Source organism: Apus apus, chromosome 3, assembly GCF_020740795.1.
Source record: "Apus apus isolate bApuApu2 chromosome 3, bApuApu2.pri.cur, whole genome shotgun sequence".
Classification (NCBI taxonomy): Eukaryota; Metazoa; Chordata; class Aves; order Apodiformes; family Apodidae; genus Apus; species Apus apus.
The window spans coordinates 104,992,995-105,020,119 of NC_067284.1; the positions used below are offsets into that span (position 1 = coordinate 104,992,995).

The following is a 27,125-nucleotide window of genomic DNA, read 5'->3' on the forward strand; positions in this document are numbered from 1 at the left end:
TTGGAAGACCCCGGCGCCAGGGGACTTTGTTCCCGAAGGAGCCATGACTCTGTGGGAAGCCCAGGCTGGAGCAGCACCAGACCTCGTGGGAAGGACTCAGGAAGCTGAGGTTCGTGGAGGACTCTCTCCCATGGAAGGAACCCCTTGGGGAAGCAGGGAAGGACTGTAAGGAATCCTTCTTCCTGAGGAGGAAGGAGCAGCAGGAACCACCAGCCTTTGAACTGACTCTAAACCCCATCCCCCTGTGCCGCTGGGGGGAAGGAGGGAGAGAAACCAGGAACAAAGTGATTTGGGCCCAGGAAGAAGGGAGGAGTGGGGTAACATATGCAAGCCCTGCTCTTTTTGTTGTGTGTGTCCTGTGTATGTTTGATTAGTGTGAAATTAAATTATTATTTTTTTCCCCAAGTTGAGTCTGTTTTGCCCGGGACCTCAATCGGTGAAGAACCCTCCTTGTCCTTTGTCTCAACCCATAAGCTTTGTCCTCATCCCAGTGTGTGTGTGTGTTGGGGGAGCTGAGTGAGCGGCCATGGGGCTGTTCCTTTTGTTGTCGTGTTGGGCCCAAACCACAACAATTGTTATTTACTATTTATTGTAATTTAGCTAATTTAATTTATTCTAAATTAAGTATAAGGCTAGTCACTCTTTCCATTACTAATAAACTCCAAAACCTCACAAGTTTCCTAGGAGGAGAACTGATTCACTGCATGCAAACACAGAGCCAGTGGATGTGATCCCAGGACTCGGCTCATCCCCTTAATTATGTATTTATTATATTTTGGTGTGCTGCTGTTCAGCCTCCTGAGCTTGGAGCTCCATATAATAGCCCTTTTCACATCTTCATTGTTGGCTCTATTACACTTTATTCTCACCTACTTTCTGCACTTGGGTCATTGATCTATTTAAGAGCTTCATTTTAATTTGACTTGATGTTTGGTTGCTTGGGGCACTTACTCTTTCATCATAGTCTATTCCTCTTCTAAGGATTTACTAAAATATTTGAGCATTAAGACTTTATTTGGACTTGATTAAATAAGAGTCTTTTCACAAGTCTGCATTTCAACAAAGTTTCTCAACACTACTTTAATAATAAATGGAAATTAATTTTGGATTATTCCTAGGGAGTTACAGATATTATTTTTCTATGCCTCAGCCTGCCATAACCAAACCCTTATTGTCACACGGTGTTGTAGTCATTAGTGGCCAGCCTAACAGCAGGTTTAGACACTAGAGAATTAAGAAACCCAGCTCTTCTACTGAAATGTGGACACCTCAAAACTCAAGAGAAATACAAGCCTGTTTTCAAACTAAAGGTCTAGGAAAGAGTGACATAGCAGCACAGGCTACCCCAGATTTTTAGCACAAATAGAAGCCAGTGCTACCAAAATTGCACAGCACAGAGCCATTTAGCTCTGTTCTGGGCTGGTGTCACCAAGGTGTAACCCCGTGGTTACAGAGTAAACCATTATAGAATGGAAACTTTAAGACATAGGCTGAACAACTTTAATTATATTTTCTATTATTTAACACTCACTGAATCTATTTCCTCGCAAACAGGCTGTATTTGGGTCAGGAGAATGCCTCCCAACCTCGGGAGACAATGCCTCTCTTTTATGTAAACCTTCTTTAGCTCAACTCACATGCACTCCCTGGCTTTCATCATGTAGGAAATGTGCTTCCAGGTCTGCAAAAAACACCGATGCGCTTGGGAGCACGTCCTTCTTCTGACAGTTATTTGTTGCAGTATCTACAAAAGCTTAGACCCATGATGCTTTCTGGAAGCCTGACTTCCCTAGACTCCTTTCATGTGAGGATGCCCTATTTTACCAGCGAAGAGCACAATGAATCCTCAGTATTAAGACCTTGGGGCTGCTTGCTCAGGCTCAGTGCAATGAACAGAGAATAAATGAACATCAAATTACAGTCATCAAAAGTTGTGAGCAAGGAAATCAAGCTTTTGGGAAGATGCAAGTGCTGCTAGGGAATCGATCCGTGCTTTGTACGCATGGAAACAGACTCTGGGGATACTGTGCAATAAGCAACAGGAGGGAGGAGGAGATAACAAGGTCACTGTCTACATACAGACAGTTGCTGCCCTTTTCTCACTGAAGGCAGATGGAATCTGTCTAGGCTGCAATGAGATTGCCCCTGGAGCAGCTAGACATGGGGTGCTTTGTGTCCTCCTTCCGCCCAGATAATCTCCCTCAGGGACAGGCAGGCACAAAGCTTCACAGTTACCTACGTTAAGTAAAAGCTCTGAACGAAAATGTTCCTGGGTGTTCATGACACTGGGCCCTAGTTGATATAATTACAGGCCGGTGATACTTGCCAGTGATTTTGCCTTCTGGAACTTATTAGATCCACGACCTGCTCCCTTTTTTTTCTCAGCTGCCTGCCGACTAAGGTCTGGGGTCTCCCCTCCTCCTTTCTTTCTCCTGCAGAGTAGAACAGAATAATATTAACAAGTGCTATGGAGTTGGTCCCCTGGGGTTGAGAAAAAGAAAATCCCTTATGATATTGCTACCAAAAAGACAGCGTTTCAAATAATATCATTTTATCTTGCACCTGGGGCAGACCAAGAGTGCACAATCAGACACCGCAGCTCAGAGGAGGCTGGTAACTTGCTATTTTTTATGTTAGCACTGAGAAACATGCCCTTAGCTTAAGACTTATTGGTTTAAGCTAAATTCATGAAACATATTACGTCAGCTTAAGAGAATTCACAGAAAGGAAAGTTTAGTTAAATCAGTTTCAGAGTTTTGAGTTAAATCCATGTAACTTGTAACGTAAAAGAGGCTAAAGGACTGCCTCTCCAACAAATTATTTACTCATTGTTTTTACAGCCAAATACTACTTCTTGTATATGTATGTAAATTTATCAATTTACATGTAACTGTTATTAAAGTCAATGCAATTAACTGGCAGAACAGGAATATTGCAGAGTGTGAAAATTAAGTGAAGTACAATGGAATATGGCTAGTTGTCACATTTTTCCAGTACCAGGAGTAAAATCCATACTATGAGGAATTTTTTTAAAAAACTCAGGCAGGTTCCTAAACACATTTGCTCTGAAGGTGTTAATCCCCCTTCCACATTCAAATTCTGCAATAGAGAATCAGTGAATTTAAATAATCAGCTCTATGTGGTCTCTGGATTGGGCTCCCATCTCCATCACCAGCATCTCTGGGCTCCTGGAAGGCATGCTAAAAAAACACATAAATACAAAATAATGAACATAAAGGGTGGAAACAGACTCTAAAAGCAACATTTATCCTTTAAGGAAACACCACATAAGACACACGTCCTCAAAATCAGCCAACAGTTATTCACTTGTCCCAGACCAGCTGCAGATAAAGAACCATAAAGACAAATCAGACACATTATTTCAAATAGTAAATAAAGGAAAATTACCATCTGTTTATAAACACTTCCCTAACAGCCAAGAGAGAAAATTCAATCAAAAATATTGATATGGGGACTGAGCTGGTCATCTTCGGACAGAACACAGACCTGGCTGTGTGGTTGCTTATTAAGATGTTAACCTCTACTGCTGTATTCTAGTGCCCATGCTCCTGGTGTCAGAGCATCCCTCTGCAGCAGGTCGCCACCATGATCTCACTTCAAGGCCAGGAAATTCCCACCCCTGGAAACATCCAGGTTGGATAGAGCTCTGAGCAACCTGATCAACCTGATGTCCCTGCTCACTGCAGAGGGGTGGGATTAGATGAGCTTTAAAGGTCCCTTCCAACCCAAACCATTCTGAGATTCAATGTTTCTACAAAAATGTGAGCAATAAGGATGAGTTTCTCAAGGCTGCCAAGGAAAAGAGCATCAGAGCTGAGATGAGGATGGCCAGTGCTGAACTCAGTGTTTCTCACCCCTCTTTTCTCCCTGAAGAAAACTTTTTAATTCCCACCAGCCTAACAGGCAGAGAGTACTGGGCTGGCTATTCAGAAACATGAAAAGCAGGAGACAAGCATTAGGATTTGGAAGGACAGTGAAACACCATGCCTTTCTCACGCAAGCCAGCCCCTTTTTTGTCAGAAGCTGGGCCCAGGCTGCTGACAGAACAATTACTGAAAGTAATTATTTTCTCGTTGGGTAAACACTCCAGTACAATATGCAACTGTTTTTAGAGCCAGCCTATGTCCATAAATTATCTAACTGAATTAGTGCTGCCTTCCAGAAGCCTTAGCTGGTTGAGGGGGTGGGGGTGGGGGAAAGGAGCTTGTATTTTGGCTGAGTTGTTGTCATGAGAAGTAGCAGAGCTCTTTCTTGAAGCACAAGGACACAATCTTGGCAGGGGTCCAGCACTAGGCTAGAATCTGAATTCATTATTCATGATAAAGTGGGAGGCAAACCTTTTGATTTATTGGCAACAAGCAGCACAAACACCAGATGCCTTCCAGCAGAACTGTACATGCACGGACTGAAAGAAACACCCTTCCTGGACCTTTTTTAGGCTGATCAGAGTCCCAGAGAAAATTTGCTAACTTGGATACAAACTTTAGAGAATTTTTTTCACTTCACTTTTGCAATATTGCTTTGTGCCCACAGAGACAAATCCATCCTTGCTGGTCTCTGGGTTTTGTTTGTTTGGTTGGTTGGTTTGGTTTGTTTTTTTCATATATCTAAACAAAAAGCTACCTGGACAATTCAGGCAGAAAAAAAACCAAACCTACTAGAAATCATCCTTATGATAAATTTTCACATGGGAATTGTAATTCAACACCTGTGTGTATCTCTTTTCTATCACCTCACCACTCCCCCAACTGTGCATCTGACCATTGCTATTCTTAATTTCTCTGCTCAGTAACTGTGAAGCTTTTCCCATACCATCCCACACCATCCCATCTAAACCAAATAACGTCTTAGCGACCACACTTGGGGATCTCCCTTCTCCTTCATGCTGCAGTGATGTTTGTCACTGAGGCTCTTGGATGCCTCAGGTTTTATAGTACAAATTCATGCCTTTCTCAGCAAGCAGCAAAAAAATCCATCAGAAAAAAACTCATCAAAACAAGAAACCAGTCATGTTTCAGTTACCACCCAGATTGCAAATTAACACCATTCTGCTGCTTTTTGGGGCACTGCCCAGCTGTTGCACTGTGTTCTGGTTCTTGTCTCCAGTGACATGAAGCACCAGCACTCTGAGCCAAACCTTCACCCAGTTGACCTGTAGAAATTTAGTTATTTGCTTTTCAAAGGTAAATACCCAACTACGGTCTTACAGCCTGAAGTATATGTTTTGCGTTACCTCTTTTTAGGACTCACTTAATCTCTGCTTCCCTGCATAATTAAGAATTGTTATGCTTCCCAAGTTTCACTTTTTTTTTTTTTTCCTAAGCAAGGGTAAGTTCTCTGCTACGAATTTCCAGCAGTGTTGTTTTGATACTGCTGTGGAAGCGAGTGTGTAGCTAATGACTCCACTCAAAAGGCCAAGAAAAGAACAGATGACAACTCTGCCATTTCAATATTTTGGATGCAGCATGGACACCCTGTTATGCATGAGAGAGTTATGTAGAGTGAGGTCCAGCTCAGAGGAGACTTTAACAAGGTCTAAGAGCCAGGAAAAACTTAATTTTTTCATGACCTCTTAAATTCTGCAAATTTTAACCTGACATTAGGCAGATTAAGTTTGATTCAAAGAAGTAGCCAGTGACTGGCTCACACATTGCTTTGATGATGGTGTCAGGTATTCCTTTGATGTAATCATCTTCTTTATTTACACAGAATTTTCTCCAAGTCAAGTTTTCCTGAGCACAGCAGAACATAAATGAAAAGAATGGCTTATTGGCTCACAGCTTTCCAGTCAACCTGCTGCTCTACTAGCCTTCTCTCTAGTCCTTCTCACTCAGCCATTGCTTTGGCTTTCTGCTGCTTTTCTGCAAGTTCTGCACCTTTTCACACACGCTCATGACCTCAAGGAAACACTTGTTCCTCTCTGTATGCAGTCAGACTGCAGAAAAGCCCATTTCCTCTCCCAGGCCACCATTGCAAAAGTCTGTATTTTGGGAAATCACTCCTATTGTTTTAGGAATCTCATTTGACAGAACATTTCATTACTTCTGACATTCATTTTACATGAAGAGTGGTTGTTATGCCCTTAAGATCCAAGAATTCTTCTAATCTGAAGAATAACCATATCTAACAGAGCCTGGGGGTGCAGAGATTTTTATCTTGGTTCTCTGTTCTACTTTACAACCCTTTTCACTGGTCAGGCAGGGTCTGCCTGAGCCTGGAGGCTGCAGTGAGGTAGATCAACTTGCATAGCATTCACATGAGACTATCTCAACTGACTAGACATTCACTCACAGTTGGTTGAGCATGGCCTTCATCAGCTGTCCAAAACAAAGCTTGGCATCACAGCGGGGCACACTTTGGCATTGTGCTCCTGTTTATAGGCAACCTACACCTGCCCAAGCCACCCCTTAGCTGCCACTGCCACCTCCAGTGAAAGCCTACACTTGAGGAACACTGAAGCATGTATGGTGGTCCTACAGCTACTGCTGCAGTCAGGGGTCCAGGTGAAGTGCTGAAGACCTGATCCCCAAGGAGCTGCCCAGAAGCAAAGGGTGGAGGACACGATAGAGAGCCTTCATGGGAGGGCTTCTGTGAGAGAGCTGCAGAGAGGATTATGTTGGCAATGTGTTCACAGAAAAGAAGAACCAGACGATCATGATGTGAGTGTGAAGCTGGGTCAGCACCTGAGCTGGCACACCTGGATTGCTGAATAGTCATTCCAGATGAGACTACACACTAGCAATTACTTTCAGCTTAAGTGATATTAAAGGGAGATCCTTGATAAACAAGCAAATCCCATAGAATTCATTTCTCTCTTTGCAATAATCCTCTGTAATTACAGATAACTGCCAGATTTGCTAGAACACATAGCATTAAAATACCCTCCATTGCACAAACGGATAGAGGCTCAAATATCACTTAGGAGAAGGAAACAGTCAGAAGAAAACAGTTACTGTGTCATTTGCAACTCAGAATTATTTGCATCTAGTTGTTGCACTGGAACAGGCTGCCCAGAGAAGTTGGGGAGTCTCCTTCACTGGAGACATTCAAAACCCACCTGGACACGTTCCTGTGTGATGTGCTCTAGGTGATCCTGCTCTGGCAGGGGGGGTTGGACTAGATGATCTTTCGAGGTCCCTTCCAACCCCTAGGATTCTGAGATTCTGTGATTCTGTCAGTTGCATCTACAGCTCAATGCTGGAACAAGCAACTTTTAAAGTCTTCAAACAAGGCTTGTCTCACTTTTGACATTGGATTACGGCCAATTCAAGGGAACCCTAAACCTCACAGAAACCTTTGGAAGCCACTACATAGCAACATTTAGCACAACTTAAAAATAATACCAGAACATCTGTTTGCAATAAGAGGCATTTTGTCAAAATATTTCATTAAAAGCGTCAAAGAATGCTACCCAAAATGGTGCTAGAGTTTGGAAACATACCACAGAAAGAGGGTGAGGTGGAAACTGGAAAGCTCTTTGAAGTAGCGCAGTATCCTAGGACTAGGGAACGCGGATTAAAAAATGATTCATAAAAGGCTGTTGTTCAGACACTGGGAACTTAGTGGAACACCATGGAGGAGTGGTGGGTCTGGCAAAGTTAATCACATTGAGAAAGAACCTTCGCGAGTGCACGGCTGCTTTGCCAAATCATCACTTGGCTGGGGTAGTTCATGGGTTGATTATTCCTGTGCATAGGTTTAATCTCAGATCCCTCAGTTATTTACTTGAAGTAAAATCTGGATACTTCCATTGTGGCTCATTTGGTTCCCAAGGGTTTTTGTTGGCATGGTGAAGAGGAATCTCCTCCTCTCTGCACATTGGGTTGCGTGAGAGTCTGTGCAGGGACTCGCACAGGAACTAGGCAACGGTCAAGCTAATCCATTACCTGTTCACCAGGCTCAGATTAATGACAGCATTACCAGTTTCACAAGTTCCTGCAGGTCAGCTGAATTGAGGTAACTGCTGTGAAAAATGAGAGGTGGTATTAATAGGCACTTAAACAAGAAACAGGCCAAGCCCTGCACGCAGGTGACTCCACAGCCTCCTTGCAATTGCCCCTACTGATGCTTGTTAGTGCATAGAAATTTGACCAGAGATCCAAGATTCTGAAAACAGTTGATGCCAGATGTGTCAAAGGAAAACATGGGGCAGTTCTAAGACAGGTTGATGTGCAAAACTATACTTGGGGGTGGGAAAGTCTTTCTTTTACCAGTTACTGACCAGATAATCCAGGGAGCCCAAGAACTGATGGATCTAGGCAGTCTATGCCAGACAGCATAGATACAACTACTATTCATTATTTAAATGTTCCATAGTGCATACATACTCTTACACCTGCACCTTCATTCAATCATCTAAATATCTTTACAGCCAGAAGATCTTTGAAGTGGTAGAATTGTATTTCATCACAATTAATTTATCTTCTGTGCAATAACCTCAGATTTCTCTCAGTCTTGCAGTTTAAAGACCCTTAAGCAAACTTCTGTCCCAATACTTCCCACTACAGCTGTGTTACATCCCCAGGAGCTACAGCATATTTTATAGGCAGCCACTAACAAGCTGTGCCCATGCTCTGCACTACAAGGACACAAAGTAGTGCAGCTGCAACTACAACTGAACCAAGATCAATCCAAGAGAAGCCAAAAGGGCAGCAAAGTTGGGTTTGCAACCAAGTTGCTGAACATTAGGGCATCCAGGCAGCTTGGAGTACAGGCAGACTGAGCTTGCAAAGGGCACAGACACACCCTAGTGTTGCAGAAAAAGCATAAGGGAAGAGATGAAGCTCTTACGCCTGCCTGGCCTGCTCGATGGGATGGCAGTTGTCGAGGTAGTTGAATCGGATGGTGTCTGTTGGATGCCTGTCTGATGAACGCCATGGTGGCAGCTCCTTCTTCTCCTTGTTTGTCCTCCTTCCCGGCACAGCAAGTTTTGTCTCCGGGAAGTTGCTTCTTACAGGCTGCACATCAATAATTACAAACTCATCCTTTGCAGGAGTCTAGTAAGAGAGATTAAAAGAAGAAAATAAATTTAACCTATAATGAAAACGAGATTTATTTTGCCTAAAAATCAGTCTTTCCAGGCTCCATTATGGTCAATGGACAGAAACAGGAACCCTGACAGTGCGTGTCATCACCTACATCCCAAAATCTGTATTAAGAGGAGCTGAGCTCCTTTTGAGATGCCTTGCCTTCTCTCTGTTGACTACAGAGAGTCTGTGGGGGAGTTTGGTTAAAATTAGAGGGCTGAGTTTTGAATTCAGGGCAGAAGAATCCCACTCTCACAGCCCTGCAAACCAAGCAAGGCATCAGTGAATCTCAGGAGAACTCAATGGCTACTGTGTAATGCTCCACCTCCCCAAAATGGCCCTGCCACCTCTGAAGAAGAAAGAAAGACAACACCAAGGGCTATAACAGGCATAAAGGGTCTTTCCCCCCCCCCTTTCCAACAGGTAAACTGACTCTGAAATGTCAGCAGGGGTGATGCTGTGTTCCCCACCTCTGCTTATCAGCTTGAGGAAAGCTATAATATGCTCTATAGACTGAGGAAAGAGAAAGGGGAACAGCCTTGAGTGCTGGAGAGAGAAATTTAGAGGATTAGTCCAGAACACCCTGAAAGAACAGCAGAATGAGACCTTGATGACTCCTAACCAGGGGGACTTCAACTTCCTCCCTACCAGGGATGGATGATGGGAAAAGAGAATGCATGGCAACACATGAGTTTAGCTTCTGATTTATAATTTTGTATCTTCCATTTTACCAGCAGGAAATTACAGAAAGATAGACACAGGGGTTAAGAACCTGACCAGCCCAATTTTCCCACTGGCCCCAAACATCTCTTAGAGGTGGCAGGTATGTACCTTTGGTCTCGTGACATGCAGCTCTTTCACCATCTCAATGTAATGTTTCTTCCAGATTCCTTGCTCAAACGGGGTTGGAGAGAAGTTGATGTACCAGCCAAAACGCAGGCATTTCAGCATCCAGAGCTGATCCAGTTCAGAGAGGTACTTCCAGTACCAGCTCACCTGTGAATGCCCAGTAAGTTGAAAATCTTGGGGTTGTAAGCATCCAAGATTGCAGCTAGAGACTTCTGTGCAGTGGATGTAATACCATTATGTCCTAGTACAATTCTTCAGCACTCGTTATGCTCCATTTAAACCTTTCATGAAACCATTCAAGGTCTTCATGACATGCTCAGAGCCTAAGTGTTAGCTGATCTCCTGCACAGGGTGAAATATTCCAAAAATCACAGGCCAAGGGGTAAAATCTGAGCTTGTTTGAGGCAACTTCTTGCACTTCTACTCCATAAGCCTACAGTAGTTGGAACAAACCCTATGTTTCCACTGAGAAAACAGCACCAATAAACTCCCCAAGTCTGACAGTTCTGAATGCTTTCTCCCTACTCATATTGTGCTGTTACATTCCATCACACAGTCACCTTGTGTGCAATGCTTGTTTCAGCTTAAGGACAAACATCATCTATTGGTGTGGCCATGCTCATAATAGCAGCTGTCCAACTATGTGAGACAAGTAGCACTGTAAAGACCTTTCATTTTAAGTCATTTCCTAACCTGTCTTTTTCCTGCCTGTGAATGAATAGTGCAAGTTGTATTCACATAAAACATGAAATGCTGAAGAAAGATACTGGAGTGAGCTTTAAACAAACTGAGAGTTTTATATATCTGTAGCAATACGTGAGGTACATTTTTAGTGCATCAATAACAGCAGCAATATCTGAACTTACTCATTCTGAACTTCTTTGGGCATCACCTCACAGCACTTCATCTCATGCAAACATATTTTTTGAGTCTTTGCCACTGTGCTCAAAAGCACATCTGTGACTTCTCTGCTTCTCCACATGCAACACTTTACCCTCTAGTATTTTAAAGGATCTGGTTTTCTTAAAGCCTCGTGTGCAGTTGTTTGCAACTAGCACAAGCCAATACTTTCCAAGCCAACTAATGATTCTGCAGACAGTGCAAGGTACTTGAAAAGAACACAATTTTCAGAAAGTACCAGGCCTCCTTCTTGGGAAGAATCACTCTGGTAAAATAACACATCTTAAATGCCTTAAAGCTGAGCATCTCAAGTTACTCTTCACTTTAGTAAATTTTGGCCAATCTGGCTTAATTTGGGATCTGTAGAAGTGTTGGGTTTGGTCTCATACGAGCATCACTAAGCACTTGGCACCAGGCTGCCAAGTCAGAAGACATCCTTGGGTTATGGAGAACAGCTCTGGTATGTCTTTGCTGAAAACTAGGGCTGTTTCCTTTTTTTTTTTGACTAGCTTAACATGACTTCCTGAACCTTAGATGCATATGGACTTTTTTACCTGTGCACAGCGACAGAGGCTTCGTGGGTCCAGGAAGGAAAAGATGTATAAGGACAGGACTCTAGGAAGCTTTGTGGTAAAATCTAGAGCCTCGGTGGGGACTCGATCCTGTAGCTGCTTGGCACAGAATTTCTGCTGTGACAGGGAGCAGCGTTCCAATAGGTCCACCAGAATCCTCCGCCTCTGACCATCTGTCCACTTGTCAAACTGAAAAAAGGAGTTTCAGGTTCTGAGAAACTGGAGATTCAGCTTCTTAAAATAAAGCACATGTTTAAGGCAAGGGAAAGTGCATAAGCAGCAGCTTCTGGTGACTCATTCAAGAGCAAAGCACGTAGGAACTGGGAACAAATGGAGAGGCTACATTAAAGGAAACTCTGAAGCCACGTAACGTTTGATTTATAATCCTCAAAGGATCCAGGATGGCCTAGTCCAGGACACACTCATGCTCACAAGGCTCTTTACTCCTGGGACTGGCTCTGAGACTTGGCTTTACTCATGGTAAGAAGACTCAGATGCGTGTTTAGAGGATCAAGTCCCAAATCACAGTGAGTTCACTGCTGAGTCCTTGTCTATCCTGACACTCCGATGGCCCCCACTACTGCCATATTTGAGTGCCTCACAATATGAAAAGTATTTATTCTGACAATTCCACTGCATAGGAGAGAAATCCCCACTAGAGAGAAGTGGAGCAAAGAAAAACTAAATTAGCTCCCCATGTGTCACCTGCGGGACAGATCCAGCAGGACAGCAACGAAGATTTTTCACAGCATTTCTATGCTTATGACATGTACCTGAAAAGGAGGACTGAAATGGTTGTGGGAAGAAACGAGCACTTAGGTAACCACACAGGCAGGTATCTACTTCGATGGCAACAACGACACTGCATGGAGTGGGGCAGAGCTGTGTAAACAGGGTGGGAGCAACGGTGGCGGTAGCTCATGTTTAACTGGTGTTGATAGGAGAGGATGGAAAGGGCCCTGTCAGCAGTAATCTCCTGGGAGGAGACTGACCTCATCACCACAATCTGTGCAATCTGTCTCAAAACCTGCAAGAGCAGTCCTGGCTGCAAGGGCAGCACTGAGTGCCAGGAGGGAGGAAAGCTCGGAGGACCACGGTGGCTGCAGGCAGGATGGGCAGTAATCCCCCAGTGGGAACCTCAAGCAGCAGGACCACATGGTTCAAGATGACTTTCCAGATGTGAAACACAGATTTTGGAGAAGTCCCACCTCATCCCCCTTCCTAGCACAGCAAGACCCAAACACACCTTCTTTACAAAGGGAAAACTGAACTGTCTGGGGAATTCCCCTATTTGGGGAATGCTGCTTTTCCCCATTGTTTTCTTTCTCATGTGTGTATCATCCCCAAAACAGGCATCTTGCTTTCACAGGACTCTTTCCTGAAGCCAGCTTTCCACACCTGACAACTTACTCTCCACAGGTCAAATCAGAGCACATTCATTTTACATTTAACCTCAGGAGTATCTGCTTATTTAAGCATGACCTCCAAAAATTAAAACAAGTAAGAAAAAACATGCAGTTCTTCCTCTCTCTCTCTCTCTCTCTCTCTCTCTCTATCTATCTATCTACATATATATAATTGTAGGTATATGGTTTAATGACCAAGTCCCTTCCTTTCTCTTTTAGAACAAAACAGACCAGAAATTCAGATCTTTTTTCCAATCTGCTTCCCTCCCAAAAAAATCTATGGGCAAGCAGAAGACTGGCAGAATAACAGTTTAAAATATACTGTGCAGATGAAAGGTAACTGAGAAGTAATTTATTTCCAGATTATTTTGTTTCTTTATTTAATTTTACACGGATGTATTTAATTCCAGTACTGGAGAATAAACTCCAATAAGTAAATAGCTCTTCTCCTTCTTCCAAAAAGCACTGCCAAGACCTTCAAGAAGGTCAGCAAGAAGTAAAGGTGGAATTGGTATTCCTGAGATCTCAGATACAAAAAGCCAAATAGAAGAAAGCTCCCACAAGTCCCAAATGCCTTTTCAGATGCAGACAGTGAATTAAGGAATATACCCTTTCCCTCCCATCCCTGTTTTACACGTAACTTTCACTTCTAATGACATTTAGCAGAGTAGTAAGGAAAAACTGAAGCAGGACCTTTGGATTTGGGGCTTAAAAACAAGTCCTCCTAGAATAAAATCAGACAAAGGTGTACCAGAGGGGGACAGAGGAGGTTCTGCCAGTCCCCTTCTCACCCTCAGCTCGAGATAAAAGGCTTTCTCTGTCACATGGTGAGGGGGGAAAGCTTCTGCTGCACAGATTCCCCATACATGATGACAGCTACATCCTCTTCTCATTAAAACAATCTATGATCACCCATTTGCAAAGATAAACTTCTCCCATATAAGTTCCAGAGACAGGGAAGTAACAGGCTTACTCTCTTCCACACCAAGATTAAGTGAACTAATCAAAGCTAATTTAGCTTTTCTTTTGACAGACAGAGTATTTGCTCCTATTTAACTCTTCCCATTCTGCCATGGGTGTTGCAGTAAAGCAGTTCTTTCCAGCATCCTCAGCCTGTGCTTACTCTGCAAGGGAAACTCCATTTAAATCAGCACTGCACTGTGCATGGGAACACCCAGCTGCTTCTCCATTGCATTCAGCAGCAGCCAAGTAGTTTAAGGAGACATAATTTGTCTCTTTTCCAGTATTAACAAGCATGTCCCCATCCTACATTTGGCTGCCTTTCTCCACAGTTCCTCCCCTTGCATCTGATTACAGCAACCCAACCAGTTGGACCGGATTCCCCTCTTCAAGGTGCTGCACCTTCTCTATCCACAGCTAGGAAGGGGGTTTTTTCCCTTTTCTGTGCCCTTCCCCAAGTCCTGGTGAACAATGTCTCCCCAGGGACTGTATGACATCAGGCTACACTGGCAGTGCAGAGTGCTCAGTCCCCGCTTCTGTGATCAGTTTACAATTAATCCATGAGTGCACACACACAAATAACGCAGCCTGACACCAAGGGGAGAGCCCGGGAATGCAGCACCAAAGTTAACTTAACCTAAAGAGGCCCCTCTCTGCTGTAGGAGACAGGTTGTTTGACTGACTTCAACAAGCCCCTGAAACGGAATGGAATCCTCATCTCCAAATCAGCACATCCACAGGAGTACACAGGATCACAATCACATGCAGGCATCCCTCTGCTCTGCAAATGTAGGACCCAATGTGCTAGTCAACCAGGCTTTTCTACAGAATGGCTTACAAGTAGATGGGTATGATTCACCTAGGGAGAAGCGATTTTCACACCCTCCCCAGCCATCTTCTCCCAGTCCTGATGAAGAGATGTGTTGGAGACCAAGACCAGGTCAAGGGAGACGATTTTTCCCCTCTAGTCTGCTCTGGTGAGAGACCCCTGCAGTGCTGGGTCCAGTTCTGGGGTCCCCAACACAAGAAGAGCATGGAGATGTTGGAGAGGGTCCAACAGCTTTCCAGAGAAAGCTACAAAGATGATCATAGGGCTGGAGCAGCTCTGCTCTGGAGACAGGCTGAGAGACATTGGATTGTTCATCCTGGAGAAGAGAAGGCTCCAGGCAGACCTTAGAGCACATTCCAGTACCCGAAGGGGCTACAGGAAAGCTGAGGAGGAACTTTTTACAAGGGTAGGGTGTGATAGGACGAGTGGGAATGGTTTCAAGCTGCAAGAGGGGAGATTAAATCTGAGAAAGAAATTCTTTGCTGTGAGGGTGGTGAGACAGTAGCCCAGATAGCCCAAAGAAGCTGTGGCTGCCCCACCCCTGGAAGTGTTCAAGGTCAGGTTTGGCAGAGAGCAACTTGGTCTAGTGGGAGGTTTCCCTGCCTGTGGTAGGGGGTTGGAACTAGATGATCTTTGAGGTCCTTTCCAACCCAGACCAGTCTGGAATTGTATGATTATATGACCTGGGTGAGAAGAGAAAGGATGAAGCAGACCGCCACCTGATATCCATAAGATATATGAGTTCAACCCACAAAATCCTAAGTATCTCTGCTGCCAAGCCGCTCCTTGCCAGCAGTTAGCAACTAGCCCGTTCCTTTTTGCTTTCACCACTGTAGTTAAAAAACTAAACCTGAAATTTTGCAAGAGGAGACTCCTGGAAAGACTGCTGAGGAAGGGAAACTGGGAGCCTGGTGACAAGAAGCACCCTTAGGCAGAAGACATTGCTGGCAAAAGAGGTGTCTATAGGTGGGGGTGTGTGGTGACTAGGGTTGGGGTTCAGTGGCCCAAACACTGCCCTGTGTTGTGGGGTATCCTAAAAAGCCTAGAGCTGCCACTCCAAAGATGACAGTTGCTTGCAAGTCCTGCATCATACCCGCTGTGACATGGGAAACCAAGAGGTAGATAATGAGACCATGATAATGCATATGTCCACACTATCATCCTCTTGCCCCTCAAAACAAGGTGGCTGGATCCAAACCCTGTATTGACATGGTTCCTGGCCCAAGCTAATGTCCAAATTGTGTCTGAACAGCGTTTGGAAGATTGTTACCAGCCCAGGCCAAAATCATGCCAGAGAGTGTGCTAACAATTTCACAGTGTGGATGAGCAAGTCCCAGTACCTGGGAACACTCCAACACGCTGTATAAATTACCAGAAGAAGTAGCCCACAGGGCGAGCTGAATCACTGTCAGGGCTCCCCTGACTGTCTGTATCTCACTGGGCTGTAATGGAAGCTGAGACGCTCAGATCACCTGGAGACACTGAAGCTTGGGTGTCTTAATCTAAAAGTGCAACCCCAGCTTCATTGTCAACTTATTAACCTAGGTGTAAGCATGATGGCAATGAGAGTTAAGGCAGAGCAACATGCCTTTATGTTTTTAAAATTAATGGAAGGAATTTTTGGCTTGCAGAACAGAGCAGAGAGGGAGGCTGAGAGGCAGCAGATCAAGGCATCTGCCTAGTGTGCAATGCAGAATAAAAGCAACAAGAATATACCAGAAAAATTAACAGATCTTAACCCTTCCCTAGTGTAACCATCAAAAAGGTTTCAACTGAAAGAGTGCAGCACAATTTCTCTTTTGTATTTATCTGGACAGTAACTGGGTAAAGGAGTTGGTGTGAAGGAAATTACTATCAAATGCCTCCAGCAGGCTCAAAGCCTGCAAATACTCATGCCTGGGAACAGCCATGTAAACAGGGTGTCTGCTGCTGCTACATCCCACCACTGCTTCCACTCCATGCAGCAGTAACACTTTGTGGAGCTGAGCACAATTTGAGACAGCCCAAAAATTGTGGAGGGTTCCATCACATGTCTTGGAGACTGCAGGTTACACCACATCCAGTCCTGTGGCCTTTGAGGCTGCCCAGCAGCACTGAAACAAGAGAAATGAAATCCCTTCAGGTCAGCTAGTTCATTATTCCTCAACCTGTGTTTTACGGACCACATCAGCCTGGGAGACATCAATGATGTTCTGTGTCACAACTGCAAAATAACCACTAAATGAAAATGCACAAGCACAGTCCCTGAATGCGTGCAAATAAAATCAGGAAGAATAAAATAAGCAATGAGCATCTAAAGCTAAATCTAGTCTTTATTTGGATTTTACTGGTGTCTAAATTGTGTCTCCATCATTGCAATCCAAGCCCATGATTTTTTGTCCTATCCATTGTGAACACAGAGCTCAGATTGTTCCCTCCCTCCTTTTGGACAGCTTTTGTGTGTTACTGCAAAGATGTTTTAATGTCTTTTCTCCATCTTCCCTAGAGTAAAGAAAATGTTTCCCTGTTTTCTGGACCTTACACTGTTCTCACATATGACTTGTTCTAAGTATCTCCTGTTCGCCCTCAGCTTTCTCAAAAGGCAGGGATCAGAACTGGGGATATGTCAGACAGCCCTTTGAGATATTTCTCTTTGATACAATTATAAGACACTAGCAGCTTATATTCAGGTTGTGATCCACCATAATTCCCAGCAAATTTTCTTATGCAGAGCTTCTCACTTGTCTTTATCAAACTGCAAATGATTTCATTCTGATTTCTAATCTCCAAAGTTCCTGAAATCCCTCCAAGACTGGTATCATCTGCAGATGAGCATGTACTTTCTATTCCATCAGGCAGATATTAGTGAAAATGCTGTTACAGACTTAGGACAGCCTTCAGCCTTCCAGTTTAATAATAAATAATTTACAACTACACTGAATATGGGTTCCCAGCCATACAAACCCAACCCTCAGCAGTTTCATCCAGTCCCTATCTCCTGAGAGCACTATGAGAGGATCATGTGAAACAACATAAAAACTCCTGCCCAGAGCACTGTGGTTTCTTGACACAGTTTCTCTTAGAGTCAAAGTGCTCCAGGCTTTGCATACCAGATATTATAATGCCACAGGCTTTGAAGGGAGTTAAGAGCAGCTTTTGTGCTTTCCGCACCCTTTTCATTGGCATGATGGATGACAGAAGCACAAGGAGAATTAGCTCTGAAGAAGCATGATGAGAGCTACTGATCTAGTGTCATATGAAGGGTCAGAATTTAACCTCTCAAAAGATGATTCACCACTCTTGTGTGTGCTTGGAGGAAGGTTAGTTCCAGATTTTCTCTTCCAGTGGGGTTTCTAAGGAAAACATTTTTGCCCTTTTGCCATGGCATATCCCGTGGCATTTTAAAACATCTATAATTTTCAAGAGACAGCTTTTAGGTCTGTCAGTTACTGACTATCATGCTCAAAGGTGTTTTTTGAACAATAATAATTCAATATTTTTTTCTTAGTGTCCATGAAATTCCTTATTATCAAAATCCATGCATGTGAACAAGTTATGGAAAGCTTATTTCCTCTAAAGAGGAATAATCCTTATGATCTTAGAATCAAAATATGTGTCTGTATAGACCAGTTTACTTGTCTGTAAACACCCTGGAAGTGTTCAAGACCAGGTTGGATGGGGCTTGGAGCAACCTGGTCTAGTGGAAGGTCTCCCTGCCCATGGCACAGGGGCTGGAACTAGATGGTCTTTAAGGTCCCTCCCAACCCAAACCAGGCTGAGATTCTATGATATGCAAAAAATTTCCATGAGTGACCTCTTAGGCATTAAGAATAAGCATCATAGTTCAACTAAATTATTGTGCCAATTCTCTTTCTCCAAGAGTGTTGATAAAAAGCATCACATCTATATTTCCATATAGCTCGTGTATTTTATGTGAGCACGTAACTGGTTCTTGGGTTCTGTTTACAAAAATGTGCCCTGGGCTCAACTGCACTGTTACACCCAAATTCACTCATTTATTGCAATTAAGTCCCCATGTCTGTTGTGCTGTTTGCAAAGGAGACGGAGCAGATTACAGCTGCTTTCTCCTAAAGGCCTGTACATGGATTTTGCCTGTCTAAAAGAGAAAGCACAATGCGAAATTTAAGGGGTGAGCTCAGGACTAGGGCAAACCTTGTGCCATTACATGCTCTGCCACCAGCTTCCTGGAGAGGTCAATTAAGGATGTATTCCTTTTGGGCAGCCAGCTAGGACTCCCCTCCCAGGCTGTGGAAAGAAACAGGCATCTCTAGAGGGCTGTTCTTTCATCCTACATTAAGTGAGATGAATTACCCTCTGGAAGTATCACTTTCTCTCTGCTGACTATACAAGGAGCCTGCAATGACCAAACCAGCCAGGCTTAAATATTATGTTTCAGACATACACACCCAGCCAGAGAAACCTCATCCTGAATGTCTAACTTGCAGTCATTTGTGGCTGGGACAGACAAATCCTCTGTCATGTCTTTCCATGACTCATTTTTTCATCTGCAAAATGGGGTGACAATACTTTCCTGTCTCATGTGGGAGCTGTGAAGATATTGACAGTAAGAGATTGTGAGGTGCTCAGTGATGACAGTATTAGGAGCCATATGTGTGCACTTGGGAGATAACACACTTTTATTACTAGTTTCAAAGATCTGCTAGCAGACAACAGCAATACCTAAACATCCAGTATCTTCTCTGAAGACTTCACAGACTTTTCCCAGGTCTTCCTATCCCATTTCACATTGTTCTGATGATGGAATATCAGAACTTACAGAATGTGGACACTGAAGGAAACTACACCTTTACTTTCCTCAAAAGTAGACCAGGAAAATGAACCCCTTTTCCGAAATATGATATGTTTTACATTCCTATTACAGCAACCTCTTGGTTACTTCAGCTGTATTTAAATATATATTTAAAGGGGAAAGTTTACCCATTTTCCAAGCAGGGCTCTTCTTTCTTCAAATACTTGTAAAACATACACATACAAATAAAACTGAATACTTAAAGGGGATTAAATATATCCTAAGAAAGACAGCTTGAAAAATATTTTATGTAACCTACAAAATATAAACCAAATCACTGAATAGAAGAGTTTGGAAGGAACCTGTGGAGATCTTTTAGTCCAAACTCCCTGCTAAGGTCAACTAAAACAGGTTGCTCAGGGCCACATCCAGATGGGTTTTGAATATCTTCTTAGATGGAGGCTCCAAGATTTGGGAAACTTGTTACAGTGTTTGAACACCCTCACAGTAGGAACACTTTTCTTACATTAAATGGAATTTCCTGTATTTCAATTTGCAGCTATCATCTCTTGCCTTTTCACTGGATGCTACCAAGAAAAGCCTGGCTCTGTCTTCTTTACCCAGTCCTATCAGGTATCTGATAAAGTCCTCCATGAGAGCCTTCTTCTCTAGGCTGAAAAACCCCAGATCTCTCAAACCTTCCCTACACACCAAATTATCCAATTCCTTAATCATATCTGTGACCCTACACTGGCTTTGTTTCAGTAAGTCCATATCTTTCTTGTACTGAGGAGCCCAGAAATGGATACAGCATTCCAAATGTGTCCTCACCAGCAGTGAGTAGAGGGAAAGGATCGCTTCCCTTGACCCTGCCACCTGCATTCTTCCCAATGATGACAGCTACCCTTGTTGGCTTGTGGTCAGCCTGGTGTTCACCAGGACCTTCAGGTCATTCCCTGCCAAGCTGCTTTTCAGGCAGTCAGTCCATTTCTCCAGCCTGCCGAGGTCCCTCTTAATTGCTACAACAACCTTCTCAAGGATGTGGTAAAATTCCCATCACTGGAGGTTTACAAGATGGATTGGACACAGTGCTAGACAATCTCATCTAGGTTCCCTTTCCAATTAAATTTTGGACCAGGTGATCTTTTGACCTTCACCTCACTGTCCATCTATACTTCATCACCTTGTCTATGAGGATGTTACAATAGACAGTATTGAAAGCCTTACTGAAGTCTGAAAATCAACCCATTTTCCTGCATCTCTCTTCTCTTGAGGATTATATTCTATGTGATTCTTCCACATACATCCGTGGAGAGGTCAAAGCCTGCTCTCCTAAGTCCAGATTTGTCATCTCACAATTTGTCATGCTCTTTCCTCTCAGTATCCTGAACTGCATCATCTCCTGGTCACTGCAGCCCTGACCTTCACATCCCCAACTAGTCTTTCCTTCTTTTTGAGTTCCAGCAAAGCATATTCCCTTGTTGGTTCCTCAATGACCTGTGTCAGGAATTTATCACCAACATATTCCTGAAACCTCCTGGATTGCATGTGCCCTGCTATGTTGTCCTTCCAGCAGATACCAGGATGGTTCAAATTCCTCATGAGGACCAAGGCCTGTGAACATGAGGCTTCTCCCAGCTGTCTGAAGAAGGCCTCATCTACTTCTTCCTCTTCAACTCTACAGGCTAGTTGCTGTGGAAAGTTCCTTTCACTGAAGAAGGTTCCTTGAAGTTCAAAGCCTATGTACACATGACTGAAGGACAGCTCTGCAGACCGGCTGCAATGTGCTACCTCTCATCCCCACCTCCCAGCTTTGCAGTTACTGGATACACCATGTGCCAATATAGTGCTCTACTCTCTTTGACTGAGACCAGAAGTTGGGCTTCTTATCTCTTAATTTTATTTTTCCTGACTTGGAGACATTGGGTGCCTGACAGCTTCTAGAATGGACACAACATGAGGAGCTATCATAGAATCATCATTGAATCACTGAATGGTTTGGGTGTAAAGGGACCTTAAAGATCTTCTAGTTCCAACCCCATTGCCATGGACAGTGATACCTCTCAATGGACGAGCTTGCTCCAAGCCCCATCCAACCTGGCCTTCAACACTGCCAGGGATGGGGCAGCCACAGCTGCTCTGGGCAGCCTGGGCCAGTGTCTCACCACCCTCACAGCAAAGAATTTCTTCCTAAGATCTCATCTCAATCTCCCCTCTTGCAGCTTGAAAACATTCTCCCTTGTCCTGTCACTCCCTGTCCTCGTCAAAAGTCCCTCCCCAGCTTGCCTGTAGCCCCTCCAGGTACTGGAAGTTGCTCTAAGGTCTCCCTGAAACCTTCTCTTCTCCAGCCTGAACAACCCTGGCTCTCTCAGCCTGTCTCCAGAGCAGAGCTGCTCCAGCCCTCTGACCATTTTCATGGCCTTCTCTGGGCTCACTCCAACAGCTCCATGTCCTTCTTATATTGGGGGCTCCAGAACTGGACACAGTTCTCCAGCAGGGGGTCTCACGAGAGCAGAGAGGGAGATGTACAGCCCTGGCTTCAATCTCAAGGCCCAAGACCATCAGGGTTAGACAATAAGAGCAGTCTTTGTTCCTTGCTCACTTTACAAAGACAACTAGCAAGAAGGATGATCAGGATCGAAATACAGTGGAGGATTTATGATATTGACCTTTATCCATAGGGAGCTAGACCTGAAAGCACTAGCACATGGCTTCCCATTACCACAAAACTGCCTTCTACTCAGGATTGTGACATGGGAAGCGAGGAAATGCTGTAGATGACTTTTCTAGAAGACAGATCAAAAAGGAAAAAGCCCAGCTGATAAGTGCACATAAAAAGAGCTATTAAACGCAACCAGAAAAAACATGCTTGATCATTATAAACTCCAAACTTGTTATTGCTGTGACAGCCTGCAAAGAAGGTTCCTGCAGAGAAAGACATTATCAGTGGTGATGTCTGGTGCTGCAGTTGACAGTGTTAGCTCTGTCTCTCTCAGCAGGAGTGTTTCTTGCAAGGGGTGGAAAACGACATTTCTTTTATTTGTGTGTAGACAGTTATTATTTGCTTTATTTGAACATAGGACACTTGGCAAAATAAAAAAAAACCCAAACCCTAACAAGCTGAACTGGGAAAAGGATTTGTCACAAGCAAGTGATGAATAGTCAAAGATCTAAGTTTTGGGTTGGATAATTCAAGCAAAGCAGGGAGTTATTTATATAACTGAAAGCAATGTTAATGGTCTTTAATCAAAGGAAGACACTATTTGCTTTCAGCATTCTTGGAGATACATCTGAGCCAACACTGTCAAAAAGTTCTGCCTACTCCAGGCACTTGGAAGTATTAATTAGCAACAGAATGGCCCAAAATTGGTATAATCATCCACTGCCTTAATCAAGCCCATGTTTACTGTCCTCTCTTCCAAGGCCTTGGAGTTATACCTATAGTGTGCCTAAATTGCCTGCCTGTGGATGCAGCCTGAGGCCTAGGTTGCTCCTGGGACCTGCCATCTCACATCCATGTCTTCAGATGGTTTTAAAGAAGTTCAAGTTCAAGGCTGCCTGGCAAATACCATGAGCCCTGGCAGCCCAGAAAGCCAACCATGTCCTGGGCTGAATCCCCAGAAGAGTGACCAGCAGGGCAAGGGAAGGGATTGTCCCCCTCTGCTCTGGTGAGACCTCCTGCAGTGCTGGGTCCAGTGCTGGGGTCCCCAGCATAAGGAAGGACATGGAGCTGTTTGAGAAAGACCAGAGGAGGCCACTGAGATGATGCAAGGCCTGGAGCAGCTCTGCTCTGGAGACAGGCTGAGAGAGTTGGGGTTGTTCAGGCTGGAGAAGACAAGGCTCCAGGGAGACCTTAGAGCAGCTTCCAGGACCTGAAGGGGCTACAGGAAAGCTGAGAAGGGACTTTTGACAAGGGCATGAAGTGAAGGAATGAGGGGGAACATTTTCAAGCTGCAAGTGGGGAGACTGAGATTAGACCTGAGAAAGAAATTCTTTGCTGTGAGGGTGGTGAAGCATGGGCCCAGGTTGCCCAGAGCAGCTGTGGCTGCCCCATCCCTGGCAGTGTTGAAGGCCAGGCTGGATGGGGCTTGGAGCAAGCTGGTTTAGTGGGAGGTGTCCCTGTCCATGGTAGAGGGGTTGGAACTAGATGATCTTTGAGGTCCCTTCCAACCCAGACCATTCTATATTTCTATGATTCTGTGAACAATCCAGTATGAGCTCCCAAAAGTTTTTGCTGCAGCCTAATGCAACATCAGGCTAAGGAGCAGAGGAGTAAGAAGGTGGAAAATGGTGATTTTGCCCACATACTTATTGCTAATCAGATCACACCTTATTTCAGTGACATGCATCTTCAAAAATAGGTTTTAAAGGGTATAGGAAACATGCACTAAAATGATTCAAAGGCTGGGGAATATGCCAGATGGAAAGGACTTCAAAGAGCTCAATCTGTTTAGTTTATCAAAAAAAGTTCAAGTGTTGGCTTGAAGCAGCATGAAAGTCCTTCCACAAGGAAATAATACTGGTTACAGAAGAGTTTAATAAGCTAGCAGGGGAACATTTAAATGATGGAAACTAATGCTAGAAGTATTCAGACAGGAGACGAGGTTTCATCTTTTAATGGTATAGGGGATTAATAATGAGAAAATTATTAGGGATGTGATGAAATTTTCATTTCATGATAACCCCAAAAGAAGTCTGGATACCTTTGTGGAAGATACATTTTAACCAAATTCTAGTTACTGAGCTCAAAACTGGAAGAACTGTGTGAAACACGAGGGCTCAAGAAATCCAGGAAGCCAGACAACATGATGTAATGGCCCACCCTGGATAAAATTCTATGAGTCATCAACAGAAATTTAAACTGAATTCTGAGGGAGGAATATGCTCCTGGTGATACGTGAGCCCAAACCCCCTCAGCTATGTTAGCAGATCCCAGATATAGTACACAGAGTGGGAGGTTAGGAAATGCATTTTGTTATTTATACATTGAGTGCATCACTTCAGCTTCCAAAATATCAAGCCTCAAATGCTGCCAGGATTAGCAGAGAAGCCAGAGGATGGGTACTAAGGTCTGTCCTACGAGCTGACATGGAGCACACCAGCCGCTCAGAAACTTAGGGTGATACTCACTTTGCTCTGGGGTTGCACTGGAGTCTTCTGGTACAGAAGAAGAACAATTTGGCAACTTCCATTAAGAAATTCATACACAGTTTTTAATTTCAAAACAATTGATTTGGCAAAATAGCAATACTTGAACTGAATACTTGTATGCTTTAAACAATGTACATTAGAACTTTCAGGTTTTACGTATTAGCTTTTATATGTAGACTGTATGTCTGTTTGATATATCCATATTTCTAATCAACAAAATCTTTAAATTCTGATTTCATTACTCATGGTCTACCCAGGGAAAAACATAAGTTAAATTTTTCTGTGACCTGAGAATTTGTGAAGTGAACCTGAGAATTTTGCCTTCGGATTTGAGAATTGAAAATCTGGCCAGATAGGATGGTAAGGAAATGTTCTAGCTGACACTGCCTTGAGGACTTGGACTAGATGTTCTCCAGAAGTCCCTTCTGACCTCAACAATTCTGTGATTCTACAAATTGGACCCATTTACACAGAACTTGCCTTGTCATTCATGAGTTGATGGTTCAGTGGAGTCCATGTGCTCATCTTGGTCTGTAGCTTGGGGCCATCCATGTTTCTAGGAGGTGCAAATGCCATAGATACAGGAGATGGTGGGTCCTCTGATGTCCCATCAGCTCCAGTGGCTACAATTGAACAGAACCAAGACCAGCATTATCTCTGTGCTATTCCATTACAGCAAGTTTGTGAAAAGCAAGTAATTTTAAGAAGAAATCCAGTGATTTCATAACATAGCAATGATACAAGTACAATTATTTGAAAGTCAGTTAGGGTAAGCCCTTTTATTTTTTGGACTCACAGTAACTGTGACGGTAAAGGCCCGATTTCCTCATGGAAACTCATGGTGCACTCATGTAATATATATGCTTAATAATAAAGCAAGTCTTCCCTATCACAATTATTATTGAATATGCCTTTAATTTTTGCTGCATGAATCATCACAACAGGGTATTTGCAGTGAGCTAGAAAGTACACAAAATTTCACTTTCCAGTTGTTGGCCCTGAAAATTGCAGATAACTTGTGCATCTACTCAGGTGAGACTAGCCAGGTTTCCACTAGTTTTTGTCAGTATATAATGCCAGGTCTCATAGAGAAAATTTGTTTCTCTAAAACTTAACTAGGAGAATGAAATCCAGAAAGGTTCAGAATTGACTGAAAACTCTCAGGATCCTGTGTTCAAGCAGATTGGTTTTGATGGTTTGGACTGACCGTGCTGCTCTTTTAAACACAAATTCCTGTGTGAAGTAAATAGGACATTTGACAAAATTTTCCTTTCTCTTTTGTGACACCAAATAACTGGACCACATTCAGACAAAGCCATTTCTTAATAAATTTTTACCCAAATATATAAAAAGCTTCTTTTTCCTTCATCTTCTATCCTACAGCTGGATTCAGCAGGATAATGTCACTGCTCTCCTCAGGCATCTAATTTCCAGACTGGAGGCTTAAGCTGCAGTAGCCTGAAAACAAAGTAGTTTCTTTACCATTAAAAAATATCTCTGCTCCCTGCATATAGTTATTAGGCATTTTTTTCTGTAAACACTCCAGATTTAAAGCTTCCTGATGGTGAGGCAAATAATAGGACTTTTGGAACAAAAGAAAAGGCAACTCCACTAAGTAAATCCACTATTGTGTTGTCAGACTATCCTGAGCCCAACCACCTCAAAACCACCCACCTAATGGACCTTTCAAATGAATGCATCTCTGAGGCTCACAGGACACACCTTCATGAAAGTGCAGTCCGACATTCCTTGCCCAGACAAAACTCCTGCCTGTATCAATGGAAGATTAATATTCAAAACCCACTGCAGGGTCTGAGCACAACACCTTTTTGATGAGATTTTCCTCCCTTTCTCTCCTAAGTTATTAAGGAATAAAAAATAAAATAAAATAAATGTTATATCTTTCTCTCTGCATCTGCTGGTGTAACATGATTGGTGGCTAGGAAATCAGTTTATTACAAGAGTCTGAGCTTTTCTCACTTTTTTTTTTTTTTGCTAAAGATACTTAAATAACTGTCTGCATACTGTAATTTCACCTTTCCACAGAGAAGCCACTGAAAGCTAAAGACTCACTAAGGTTTCAAAGTCTCCCATTCTGTAGCTGGCCAATGTTAGAAGCTGCTTGTGCAACTGAGAAGGTGCATTTGGGACACACATTACAATGGGATGACTTGCTGGCTTGTCTTGGGATTGTTTTGTTTTTCTTCGAGGCCCCTGCCCTTTTCAATGCACAGAAACACAACATTACAAGCTAGAGAAACAACTCCACTGCCAACAAAACAGGTTCAGGCAACCATGTCCTGTTTTTCAGGGACAATCTTCTACATTAGTCACAAAACCATCAGTTGTCACTGCAGCACACTCCCAGCCCTGGATTCATGTTCCAGTTTCCCTGCATAGGCAACTACTTTCTTGGTGCTGGAGCAGCAGCATTCCCAAAGCACCTCCATGAGCTGTTGTGTTAACAATACATAGCCCGATGAGACAGCTTTCTCTCTGGATAATCTTGTGCTCCTTCTGTGCCAAAAACGTGGCTCATGGAACATCTGGCAGAAGTCATATTCATAGAATCACAAAATGGTTTGGGTTGGAAGGACCTTAAAGACCATATAGTTCCAACCCCCTGCCACAGGCAGGGATACTTCCCACTAGACCAGCTTG

General features: G+C 43.5%; 1 protein-coding gene across 1 annotated transcript in view; it reads right to left on the reverse strand.

Moving 5' to 3' along the window:
* FBXO16 (F-box protein 16) overlaps nt 1–25,040 on the reverse strand; it is a 30,444-nt gene extending 5,404 nt beyond the window's left edge. The window contains 6 exon segments of the mRNA XM_051615702.1: nt 2,240–2,432; nt 8,812–9,017; nt 9,879–10,043; nt 11,351–11,557; nt 19,502–19,536; nt 24,941–25,040. Coding sequence (XP_051471662.1) covers nt 2,240–2,432; nt 8,812–9,017; nt 9,879–10,043; nt 11,351–11,557; nt 19,502–19,536; nt 24,941–25,040 — 906 coding nt within the window.
* Nucleotides 25,041–27,125: the final 2,085 nt, after the last annotated feature.